This window comes from Notolepis coatsorum (assembly GCF_963971535.1).
Source record: "Notolepis coatsorum genome assembly, chromosome: 6".
NCBI lineage: Eukaryota > Metazoa > Chordata > Actinopteri > Aulopiformes > Paralepididae > Notolepis > Notolepis coatsorum.
Window position 1 is genome coordinate 28,724,831 of NC_140170.1, and position 13,770 is coordinate 28,738,600.

Genomic DNA, 13,770 nt, shown 5'->3' on the forward strand with positions numbered 1-13,770 from the left:
CATTGTGACAACAGCCTTGTGAGCTCCCGCACACAAACATGATGGAATTCAAGTTCATGTTTGTATTGATCACATAGGCAGGCTACACATGGCGTATAGGCTACATCATACATGGCAGTGAGATTCATTGTTCTTGTATATGCTCTCGTATTATTGTTTATATAGGCTACCCAATACTGACATCAAAATAGATTGTATGCCTCTAGAAATCATATGCAGCAGGTAGAAAATGTACGGAAAATCCGTCACGATTTGGAATCAAATTGAGGAGAACTTTAATCCCTGGGTATTAATCGAACGAAACGGGAAAAGGCAGTCATATTCCAGCACGGTCTTTATTCGTGTTTGCGCTGCCCAGGCAGCAATGGTTAATAGATATCATATCCGACATCACCGTACGTGTACACCAGCGTTTCCGTTAGCCGGTAATTACCGGTATTTGACCAGCAAAATCTGTTGAAGTCCGACATATTTAATCTCTCCTGTAACTGAGGGGTTACAAAACCCTGACTGTATTAAAGATTGTGATATATTAAACCACTGCTAGTTATGTACTTTAATTACTGGCCAGACAGTACATCAAATATATATGGTGAACACTCACAAGAACACGGCATTGACACAGAAATACTATTGGAGGGTAATTTATTATTATTAGGCAACGTTAGGTTACAGATTGAGAATTAGGGTCGCGCTTGTATGGTGAAGAATATACGTAAAGTCAGTCAAGAGCATAAGTCACTAAGAATAGCAGGAATCCTACGATGGGTCTAAGCTGACGCCACCTGTTGTATAGTAGTAATTATATAGGGCAACACCGGTACCAACTGGAGACAATGGGTAGAGGAATGTTCGGGTACTCCGTCTGAGTCAACGAGGAATAAAGAGGCTCCAGGTACAGGAGTCGGTGCTTGTACTCCCTTGATCAGCAGACAAAAGCAATAGTTGTAATCCAAGATGCTCGACAGCATTGACGACAGCTAGCCAGCCCCTTCCACGAGGCAGGCCCGAGTGGTAATCCTCACGAGGTTAAATCCCAAACTACAATGGAATCAACGGTGCTCTTCTCCGGTAGTCACGTCCCAAATCAATATAATCCAACCAGGAATGGTTCTGCAATCGCAGACGCCGATTCTCCTGTGCACTATACTTCACATTAAACTAGGTCGAACTTGACGTTACTTCACTAAACTCTGACACTTTTACTATTCTATTCGCACATGTTCTAAACGCACGGTTGCTCACTTCAATGTTACCGAACTTGTCACACTGCTGCTTTAGACGAACTGAATGAACTACTGCTGGGCACACCTGCGCCAGCATATATACTTAAGTGGCAATCTAGTTCCAAACCTAACCACTTTGGTCCTGAATCAATACACTGCCAAAGGCATGTTCTGACATGCCCCAAACTCGCCCATTGCACCTGTCTGAGTGCGAGACTGCCTGGCGCCGTCATCAGGGGGCATTATTCATAGGGAAAGTGAATGTTACTATGATTTACACGCAGGCTTAAAGGGATATACCGTGTATATATAAATAATATACAAAGTATATAAAACAATAAATGCAGATTCTCAACTTTAATCTGGCCCTTCACAACATCTCCGGTCTTAATGTCCGGTGAAAATAATTCCCTGAGTCTAAGCACAATTTGATTATTTGAATTGTATTAAAATAGGCTAAAATTAAATAGCCTATGCGATGAACGAAACAATCATTACATTTGTTTCATCGTTGCTTCTAATAATGACAACGACGTTGTCAGCGAGAGCTTAGTGCTGGGTGTGCAAACTTTTGTGAAGCTGCAGAGCCGGAGCAGCAGCAGCACAATGCAGTACTCCAGCAGTACTCCAATTCAGCCATTTTCAATTCAATGTTGGGTGGGGGGCGCTGCTGTGTGGTCCCCAGAAAAGAGCCAATAACAGCTGAATCTGCTGCTCTGCATCGACATACTCTTGCAAATAAGTCATTGGGAGGTGGAGAGAGAGAGAGTCGTCACGCAAACCCACGATAATGTTGCTGTCTCTCTCTGCCAAATTTCTCAGTTCTTCGCTTGATATAATTAATACAAATGTCCAATATAACGGAATTCGTTAGCTCATAAAAATGTGATTATAACAGACTGTTGTTTATTAATGTCGGGCGACTGCCCACAGACACCTATTTGATTTAAAGTCGGCAGCAGCACGAGTCTCGGGACTTATTTTATTTGGAATATAATGACTTTATACGCAAAAGTAGCCTAGTTTTAAGTAAAAATATTATAAATCTACATGCCTTGATGATGTCATTCTTTTGTTTTGTTGTCATTCTTTTGCCTATCAATTGTTTTTAAGCTCAATAAACTCTGACCGGAATTTCTCTCATTTGACCGGTAGATTGAAATCTACCGGACACTGAGGCCGGCAACAATTTTTTCTAACGGAAACCCTGGTGTACACGTCTGTCAGCCTGTCACATATTTCTCCATAACACGCTTCCCTTGGCTTAGTCCATTTTTCCACATTTCATGGGGGTGTTCCATTACTGTATATGGTTAATAGGGGCGGTTTTGGTATGCAAATACGTGAAAGTGTGCACGAGCCTCAGCGTAGGAGCAAGGTGATATTTATCATGACAGGTGTGCGTAGGACCTGTGTACGCACGTGTGATAAATCCCGTTTTTTTTGTGCGTGCACACATTCTAAATTCTGTGCTTACGTGTGGAAATAGAACATTTTCTAAGAAAACTTGATAAATGAGGGCCCAGCCAGGGCCCAGTTCTCAGTGGTCAACAACTCACTCCGCCCCCCTGACTCCCTTCCCTCACACTTCTACTCCACTGAACATTGTAACTCACTGATGTCATTTTTCAATAAAAAAATAGCCAATATCCACCAGCAACTGACCTCTCTCATGTCCAGTTGTCCATCTCCCCTAGCTCCACACCCCTCCCTCTCTGCACCTCTCTCCTGCTTCCATCTCCCCTCTGCTGCCGATATATCAAAACTCATCCGGAAATCCAAGCCATCCACCTGCCAACTTGACCCCATGCCCTCCTCCCTGGTCATAGCCTCCCTCCCCTCTCTCCTGCCCCTTATAACTGCAATCATCCATTCCTCCCTCACCTCTGGTTCTGTCCCATCATCTCTCAAATCCGCTGCTGTAACACCGATTCTAAAGAAACCTGGTTTAGACCCCAACATTTTCAATAACCTCCGCCCCATCTCCAACCTACCATTTCTCTCAAAAATCCTGGAAAAAGTAGTGGCTTCTCAGATTCATGCTCACCTCTCCAACAATAACCTCTATGAACAGTTCCAATCTGGTTTTCGCCCCCGTCACAGCACAGAAACAGCCCTCCTCAAAATCACAAATGACCTACTGATGGCAGCTGACTCCGGACTATTATCTATCCTCATCCTCCTCGATCTAAGCGCCGCATTTGACACCATATCTCACTCCACCCTCCTTAACCGACTAGCCTCCATTGGAATCTCCCACACAACCCTAGACTGGTTCCACTCATATCTCTCTGGCCGTACTCAGTTCATTCAGCTAAAATCATTCACATCCCATCCATCCCCCCTCTCCTCCGGTGTTCCCCAGGGCTCTGTCCTTGGCCCTATCCTCTTCATTATCTACCTCCTCCCACTCGGTCAGATTCTCCGCAAATATAGCATCAATTTCCACTGCTACGCGGACGACACCCAGCTCTATGTTTCCTCCAAACCCACTTCCACCCTCCCTCCCTCTTCCCTCTGTGCCTGTCTACAGGAAATCAAATCCTGGTTCACCTCAAATTTCCTGAAATTAAACAGTGGCAAAACAGAGGTAGTCCTCATTGGCTCCAAGTCCACACTCACCAAGCACCCCAGTTTCACCCTCACCATAGACAACTCCTTGGTTTCCCCTTCCCCCCAGGTCAAGAGTCTGGGTGTCGTCCTCGACAGCACCCTATCATTCCATTCCCACATCAATAACATCATCCGGTCCGCCTACTTCCACCTTCGCAACATCAACCGCCTCCGCCCTTCACTCACTCCCAACAGCCAGGGAACAAACTTAACTTTTTGACTTACCAGCCATTTGGCTGGTAGATTTTAAAAACTACCAGGCAGGCAGATTTTTCTGTGACACAGCCAACACGGCTGTGATTTAATTCAAGGTGGATCGCTGTTGTCGTTTGAACAACTTCAGATTTCATGGGAACTACCAATCCCCCAAATCAAGAATGTTTAAGATGAATGAAGTAAGATTTTGATTATTTGAAATATGGCCTGTGTAGACTAAACTATGCACAGAATTATGTCAGTCTACAAGGTCCGGCAATGTAGACCTTGTAGACTCTACTACAGACCAATTATCAGTGAATGTTCATGCATTTTTAAGAAGGGCTACTTCCACAAAAAAACAAAGAACTCACCAAAACATCTCAGTAGCACCTTATCTAAATGTTCTATTTCATATATGGAGATTCATATTTATTTATGTATTGCATGCATTTCTACATTTTATTTCCTATTTTGTTTATTCATCCCAGTATCTTTCTTTCTTATGTGTGGAATTCTACAAGGCACATTTACATTTAGTCATTTAGCTGACGCTTTTATCCAAAGCGACTTATAAGTTCTGTACGACAGGTCATCAGGAAGGATACAACTCTATCAGCTGAGTAACAATATTCATCAAAGTGTTGCGTGTTACAGTGTAGGTTAGTTTATTAGGACAAGTGCATGACAGTAAGGTTAGTTAGGGTTAGATTTTTTTAATTTTATTTCAGATAATGGTTGAAGAAGTGCGTCTTTAGTCGACGGCGAAAGATTGGACGGGATTCGGCTGTCCTAACTGGGGTGGGTAGTTCATTCCACCATTGTGGGGCAAGGACTGAGAATAGGCGTGTAGGTGGTGTATATGTGTTTGAGGATGATATCCTTCAAACAGGCAATAGTGATGATATAATTTGGGCAGTGCTGAGCTGGGTTACTTTCCTCCAGTGTATTTGTCCCCCGGCCACACCCAATGGCCCCATGCACACACACACAGAAGTAAAAAAAAAAAATTTAAATTTTCTTTTTGAATTTTTTTTTTAAACTTCGATTTTTTTTTAAATGTTCGAAGCTTGTGCCATCGAACGAAGCTTCGAAGCTTCGAAGTATTTAAGACAGCCCTACTAGTCTGTCTTCAAACTTCCACTCCTCTCGAAACCTTTTTATATTTGAATATCAACATTATCTGTGCATCCTCAGTAATCCTCAGTTTACTACAATATACTCCTCTCCTGAGTCCTGACTAGTGACTTCATCGTCTTTCCAAACGCACGCGCACACACACAGGGAAAGGGAGAGTGCCCCCGCCCCCCCCCCCCCCCCCCCCATTTCCCTTTCCCCAGTCCACACTGTCTGCTGTTCTCTATGGCTCTGCCGCTGATCAGGATTAGCTTGTTAGCTTACGCTAACATAACGTTCATTTCGGGCGATGTGGGCATAAAGGAATGGCGACGATGCAATGCATGTTAGATGCATTTGACCCGTTGTGAGAAGAAGAAAAAACCACAGACTTATTTCGGCTTGCAAAATAGGCGCACTGCTGTGTAGCTCTGCTCTCAGGGAACAAACTTAACTTTTTGACTTACCAGCCATTAGGCTGGTAGATTTTAAAAACTACCAGCCAGGCAGATTTTTTACCAGCCATTGGCGGTTGGCTGGTACTTATTTTGTTCCCTGCCAACAGCGCCGCAATTCTGGTCCACTCCCTCGTCACTTCCCGCTTAGATTACTGCAACTCCCTTCTCTTTGGTCTCCCCCACAAACTCCTCCATAAGCTCCAACTGGTCCAGAACGCTGCTGCCCGCATAATCACCAGAACCCCTGTCATCAGTCACATCACCCCCGTCCTACGCCAACTACACTGGCTTCCCATTAAACACTGCATAGACTACAAGATCCTCCTCCATACATACAAGGCCATTCACAACCTCGCCCCTCCATACCTGTCCGACCTCCTTCATATCAACATTCCCACCCGGTCCCTCAGGTCTGCCTCCTCATCAACCTGACCGTCCCCCCAGCCCGTCTGTTCACCATGGGGTCAAGAGCCTTCAGCTGCTCTGCCCCCCGCCTCTGGAACTCCCTCCCCCCCGACATCAGGAACATTGACTCCATCATTTCTTTTAAAACCCACCTCAAAACCCACCTTTTTAGGCAGGCGTATGTCTGATTTTATTTTCTGTCTGATTTTATATATTTTTATTTTTATTATTTTAATGTACTGTGATTATGAATTTAACTGTTTTTAAATTGTTGTACGGCGTCCTTGAGTGCCTTGAAAGGCGCCTTATAAATAGAATGCATTATTATTATTATTATTATTATTATTATTATTATTCTCTCTGTTCTACCCACCTCTCTGTAGAAGACAGCAGTGTTATTCTCTCTGTTCTACCCACCTCTCTGTAGAAGACAGCAGTGTTGTTCTCTCTGTTCTACCCACCTCTCTGTAGAAGACAGCAGTGTTATTCTCTCTGTTCTACCCACCTCTCTGTAGAAGATATCAGTGTTATTCTCTGTTCTACCCACCTCTCTGTAGAACAGGGGTTCCCAAACTTTTCAGGCCAGGGCCCAGAAAATAAGGCGTCAGAGAGCCGCGGCCCAATGCACATCGCCGGGCTTTTTTTTTTTTTTTTTTTTGCCAGGCGACCGATTTTTTAAGCCAAATATCACTTCAATCCTATTAAGTTAGTTCAAGTTAGTTATTCATTTATATGTGCTATTTATGAGAGGGCTAACTTGTTGCAAAATAATAATGATAATAATAATAGCCTCATTAAAATACTATTGTTGCTTCGGTTGTTTTCAGCGTTTTATGTGCATAATCTGTTATTTAGTTTGAAATGTTCGTTGAAATAAGTAGATTTTTCGTTTTTGTTTATTTATTAAGTTAATATAAAACCATATAGTCACATTTTAGAATACAATAGAATAGAAATTTAGAATACAACTAGAAACACTGTCCTGGCCTGCTTCTAAGTTCAGTGGCCTGACAAAAAAAATAAAAAATATATATATATTTTTTTTTTTTATCATCTCGCGGCCCACCCGTGGCTGTTCGCGGCCCACCTTTGGGTCGCGACCCCGACTTTGGGAACCACTGCGAAGACAGCAGTGTTGTTCTGTTCTACCCACCTCTCTGTAGAAGATATCAGTGTTATTCTCTCTGTTCTACCCACCTCTCTGTAGAAGACAGCAGTGTTATTCTCTCTGTTCTACCCACCTCTCTGTAGAAGATATCAGTGTTATTCTCTGTTCTACCCACCTCTCTGTAGAAGATATCAGTGTTATTCTCTGTTCTACCCACCTCTCTGTAGAAGATATCAGTGTTATTCTCTGTTTTACCCACCTCTCTGTAGAAGACAGCAGTGTTGTTCTCTGTTCTACCCACCTCTCTGTAGAAGATATCAGTGTTATTCTCTGTTCTACACACCTCTCTGTAGAAGACAGCAGTGTTGTTCTCTGTTCTACCCACCTCTCTGTAGAAGACAGCAGTGTTGTTCTCTGTTCTACCCACCTCTCTGTAGAAGACAGCAGTGTTGTTCTCTGTTCTACCCACCTCTCTATAGAAGACAGCAGTGTTGTTCTCTGTTCTACCCACCTCTCTGTAGAAGACAGCAGTGTTGTTCTCTCTGTTCTACCCACCTCTCTGTAGAAGATATCAGTGTTATTCTCTGTTCTACACACCTCTCTGTAGAATATATCAGTGTTATTCTCTGTTCTACCCACCTCTCTGTAGAAGACAGCAGTGTTGTTCTCTGTTCTACACACCTCTCTGTAGAAGACAGCAGTGTTGTTCTCTGTTCTACCCACCTCTCTGTAGAAGACAGCAGTGTTGTTCTCTCTGTTCTACACACCTCTCTGTAGAAGATATCAGTGTTGTTCTCTGTTCTACCCACCTCTCTGTAGAAGACAGCAGTGTTGTTCTCTGTTCTACACACCTCTCTGTAGAAGACAGCAGTGTTATTCTCTGTTCTACCCACCTCTCTGTAGAAGACACCAGTGTTGTTCTCTGTTCTACCCACCTCTCTGTAGAAGACAGCAGTGTTATTCTCTGTTCTACCCACCTCTCTGTAGAAGATATCAGTGTTATTCTCTGTTCTACCCACCTCTCTGTAGAAGACAGCAGTGTTATTCTCTGTTCTACCCACCTCTCTGTAGAAGACAGCAGTGTTGTTCTCTGTTCTACCCACCTCTCTGTAGAAGACAGCAGTGTTATTCTCTGTTCTACCCACCTCTCTGTAGAAGACATCAGTGTTGTTCTCTGTTCTACCCACCTCTCTGTAGAAGACAGCAGTGTTGTTCTCTGTTCTACCCACCTCTCTGTAGAAGACAGCAGTGTTATTCTCTGTTCTACCCACCTCTCTGTAGAAGACAGCAGTGTTATTCTCTGTTCTACCCACCTCTCTGTAGAAGACAGCAGTGTTGTTCTCTGTTCTACCCACCTCTCTGTAGAAGACATCAGTGTTGTTCTCTGTTCTACCCACCTCTCTGTAGAAGACAGCAGTGTTGTTCTCTGTTCTACCCACCTCTCTGTAGAAGACAGCAGTGTTATTCTCTGTTCTACCCACCTCTCTGTAGAAGACAGCAGTGTTGTTCTCTGTTCTACCCACCTCTCTGTAGAAGACAGCAGTGTTATTCTCTCTGTTCTACCCACCTCTCTGTAGAAGATGTCAGCGTTGTTCTCTGTTCTACCCACCTCTCTGTAGAAGACAGCAGTGTTATTCTCTGTTCTACCCACCTCTCTGTAGAAGACAGCAGTGTTGTTCTCTGTTCTACACACCTCTCTGTAGAAGACAGCAGTGTTATTCTCTCTGTTCTACCCACCTCTCTGTAGAAGACATCAGTGTTGTTCTCTGTTCTACCCACCTCTCTGTAGAAGACAGCAGTGTTGTTCTCTGTTCTACCCACCTCTCTGTAGAAGACAGCAGTGTTATTCTCTGTTCTACCCACCTCTCTGTAGAAGACAGCAGTGTTGTTCTCTGTTCTACCCACCTCTCTGTAGAAGACAGCAGTGTTATTCTCTCTGTTCTACCCACCTCTCTGTAGAAGATGTCAGCGTTGTTCTCTGTTCTACCCACCTCTCTGTAGAAGACAGCAGTGTTATTCTCTGTTCTACCCACCTCTCTGTAGAAGACAGCAGTGTTGTTCTCTGTTCTACACACCTCTCTGTAGAAGACAGCAGTGTTATTCTCTCTGTTCTACCCACCTCTCTGTAGAAGACAGCAGTGTTATTCTCTCTGTTCTACCCACCTCTCTGTAGAAGATGTCAGCGTTGTCGTGGACGTCGTAGGCCAGCAGGTTGGTCTGGGAGCCCACCAGCAGGGTCTCCCCGGTGGTGTTTGGGCCCAGCGTGCCGGCGGTCAGGCAGCTGACCGCCTGGTTGATGTTGAGCAGGGAGATGTCGGAGTCCTGCGGGCTCTGGCTCAGCCGGTGGGCCGCCGGCCTCTGGCCGCGGACGTGAGGGTTGTGGATGAACACCTTGGGGGGGAGAGAGAGAGAGAAGGTAGGGTGGGGCTCGTGGGGGAGATTAAATAACTGCTAGTTAACTGGTATATATGGTATAACATATATTCATCCCAGTAATATAATCACTAGGGGTGTGAATCACCAGAGGCCTCACGATGCGATATTATCACGATACTTACGTCACGCTACGATAGTATTGCGATATTAATATTGCGATATATTGCGATTCATTACCTTTTTTCAACTGCAAAGTAAAACTTTGTCCACATGTTTTATCTAATAAAATAAAGTTTTCAGTCTGTTCATCTCACTTCAATCATTTTTATTGCAGCAAATGGGATTTTCTCAAGCAGACAGATGTCAACACTGTAATCTGTGTTGCATGTACCTGACAAACTGAACTGTTTGTATTACAGTCATATTCCAACTTAACTGAATGCACACAGTGTGTGTGTGTGTGTGTGTGTGTGTGTGTGTGTGTGTGTGTGTGTGTGTGTGTGTGTGTGTGTGTGTGTGTGTGTGTGTGTGTGTGGACTACTGTACTATTACAGGTATTGAAATGAACAATGCAACTTCCTTATAAAAAAAATAATAATAATATAAAAAAATGTGCATAATAAAGTATCAATACTTGGCGTCCTTGTATCGATACAGTATCGCCACGCAAAGTATCGCGATACTATACTGTATCGATATTTCCCCCCACCACTAATAATCACAGCATGCAGTCCTTGGGCTCAATAGCACTGCTTCAGTGTGTGGTGCAGCACAGTGCTGTGTGTTCGCCAAGAGGAACATATCAATGGAAGAGAACAAGAAGAACTGTGTTGCGAACTGAAGTGTGGGCCGATGTGTTTTTAGAACAGTCTGGTCAGGTGTGGGTGTGGTTAGGGGGGTTCCTAACTCTCAGGTGCCATCTTGGATTTGGGATCGGTAAGTGATCTACATCCACTACACTACTGGACAGTATTTCATACAACGTAATGTCCAGAAGTAACTAATAAGCATCCCTGGACTGTCCCACCTTCCCTGCCTGTGTGGCAGCAGTGAGACAGGGATGGACTCCATCGAACCTCCCCACAGCGACCGTACGAGGGGTGACCTTGTGATTCAACTTCAGGGTGAAGACGGGGACCAACATGGCGGCAGCGTGATCCTGTGGTCAGGAGACATATTGGTTTATCATACAGTACATACTGGTTTATCATACAGTACATACTGGTTTATCATACAGTACATACTGGTTTATCATACATACTGGTTTATCATACAGTACATACTGGTTTATCATACAGTACATACTGGTTTATCATACATACTGGTTTATCATACAGTACATACTGGTTTATGTATGTACTGTTAACCACAGTAGCTACAGTAGGTACCATCATGCCAGTCTAGGTAATAATGTTAACCACAGTAGCTACAGTAGGTACCATCATGCCAGTCCAGGTAATAATGTTAACCACAGTAGACAGTAGGTACCATCATGCCAGTCTAGGTAATAATGTTAACCACAGTAGCTACAGTAGGTACCATCATGCCAGTCCAGGTAATAATGTTAACCACAGTAGCTACAGTAGGTACCATCATGCCAGTCTAGGTAATAATGTTAACCACAGTAGCTACAGTAGGTACCATCATGCCAGTCTAGGTAATAATGTTAACCACAGTAGCTACAGCAGGTACCATCATGCCAGTCCAGGTAATAATGTTAACCACAGTAGCTACAGTAGGTACCATCATGCCAGTCCAGGTAATAATGTTAACCACAGTAGCTACAGTAGGTACCATCATGCCAGTCCAGGTAATAATGTTAACCACAGTAGCTACAGTAGGTACCATCATGCCAGTCTAGGTAATAATGTTAACCACAGTAGCTACAGTAGGTGCCATCATGCCAGTCCAGGTAATAATGTTAACCACAGTAGCTACAGTAGGTATCATCATGCCAGTCCAGGTAATAATGTTAACCACAGTAGCTACAGTAGGTACCATCATGCCAGTCCAGGTAATAATGTTAACCACAGTAGCTACAGTAGGTACCATCATGCCAGTCCAGGTAATAATGTTAACCACAGTAGCTACAGTAGGTACCAGCATGCCAGTCCAGGTAATAATGTTAACCACAGTAGCTACAGTAGGTACCATCATGCCAGTCCAGGTAATAATGTTAACCACAGTAGCTACAGTAGGTGCCATCATGCCAGTCCAGGTAATAATGTTAACCACAGTAGCTACAGTAGGTACCATCATGCCAGTCCAGGTAATAATGTTAACCACAGTAGCTACAGTAGGTGCCATCATGCCAGTCCAGGTAATAATGTTAACCACAGTAGCTACAGTAGGTACCATCATGCCAGTCCAGGTAATAATGTTAACCACAGTAGCTAGTAGCTACAGTAGGTGCCATCATGCCAGTCCAGGTAATAATGTTAACCACAGTAGCTACAGTAGGTACCAGCATGCCAGTCCAGGTAATAATGTTAACCACAGTAGCTACAGTAGGTACCATCATGCCAGTCCAGGTAATAATGTTAACCACAGTAGCTACAGTAGGTACCAGCATGCCAGTCCAGGTAATAATGTTAACCACAGTAGCTACAGTAGGTACCATCATGCCAGTCCAGGTAATAATGTTAACCACAGTAGCTACAGCAGGTACCATCATGCCAGTCCAGGTAATAATGTTAACCACAGTAGCTACAGTAGGTGCCATCATGCCAGTCCAGGTCATAATATTAACCACAGTAGCTACAGTAGGTACCATCATGCCAGTCCAGGTAATAATGTTAACCACAGTAGCTACAGTAGGTACCATCATGCCAGTCCAGGTAATAATGTTAACCACAGTAGCTACAGTAGGTACCATCATGCCAGTCTAGGTAATAATGTTAACCACAGTAGCTACAGTAGGTACCATGATGCCAGTCTAGGTAATAATGTTAACCACAGTAGCTACAGTAGGTACCATCATGCCAGTCCAGGTAATAATGTTAACCACAGTAGCTACAGCAGGTACCATCATGCCAGTCCAGGTAATAATGTGATTAGAGGATTTACTCTTCCGTTGCCTAGCAACAAAGAGCAGCTCGCCACAAGCTTCCCATCCTGCTAAGTTAATCTCCTTGCCGTTTACCCAACATTAGTAATTTCTACAAAGGTATCAAACAACCAGATATACCCAATCTGTTATCTGGTCGCTGCTGTATGATAACGTATAGTTTGTATTGATAAGTTTAGTTACCGTAACGTTAGCTGGCTATATGAATTGAAAATGGGGGACCCTGATGGAAACAAGACAAACGTCTTTCTCAGGTCTGCATCCCCTTAACAATTGTATGTATTGAGCCGTACTGTATTGTACCCATTCTGCAATCTGTTAAATAAAGTTTTCATTCATTCATTCATTCAGCTACCGCTGCTAACTCGCTGCTAACAAGACCTGCACAAAGACCTGCTGTATCCGTTATTTGTATAAGTTATATAAGTTACCAAGCGACGTGTATATTTCATATAAAGACTAATAACTCACCGAAGTGCCCGCTGTTCTTTAGCCGACCTCTTTAGAGTTTTGTGCAGAAAGATCAGCTAGCTTAACGTCAGCGTGCTGAGGTGCCAAGGCAACGCGTCGACGTCACCAACGAACCGGCCAATGCGCGTGAAGATTCAACCTATCTCTTCCGGTCACGTGTGTTTTCAAAATAAAAGCACGTGAGTGGTTTGTAGTCAAGACCCCAGATTGATTGATTGATTGATTGATTGATTGATTGATTGATTGATTGATTGAAAACTTTATTAACAGATTGCAGAATGGGTACAGTAAAGTACAGCTCAATACAAACAATTGTTAAGGGGATGCAGACCAGAGAAAGACTTTCGTCTTGTTTACATCAGGGTCCCCCATTTTCAATTCATCATAACATTTATGACATACATCACATACAGATAGACAGTACTGCTACATCTATACATTTATGACATACCAGAGTACAAAAAGAGTCTAAAAAGTGAGTATATACATTTCAGGGGGAAGAAACTGTACATTGGAGGAGGTGGGGTGGGGGGGGGGGGGGGGGGGGGGGGGGATGATCTGATTAGACTAGATTCAATTTATCATTGTTTTTGCAAAGGATTTTGCCCATTATCGATAGGTTATGTAGATAACCTAGTTATATTAGTATAGGCTAAGCGTCCCGCTCTGAGCCTTACGAGATACTCATATCTCCTGTGATACCTAATGTATCTCCCACGAACAAAAACACATGCA

General features: G+C 43.6%; 1 protein-coding gene across 1 annotated transcript in view; it reads right to left on the reverse strand.

The window, feature by feature from the left end:
- bbs2 (Bardet-Biedl syndrome 2) overlaps nt 1–13,077 on the reverse strand; it is a 209,347-nt gene extending 196,270 nt beyond the window's left edge. Inside the window, 3 exon segments of the mRNA XM_084316368.1 lie at nt 9,285–9,512; nt 10,525–10,656; nt 13,036–13,077. Of these exon segments, the coding sequence (XP_084172494.1) occupies nt 9,285–9,512; nt 10,525–10,641 (345 nt within the window). The 5' untranslated portion in view covers nt 10,642–10,656; nt 13,036–13,077.
- Nucleotides 13,078–13,770: the final 693 nt, after the last annotated feature.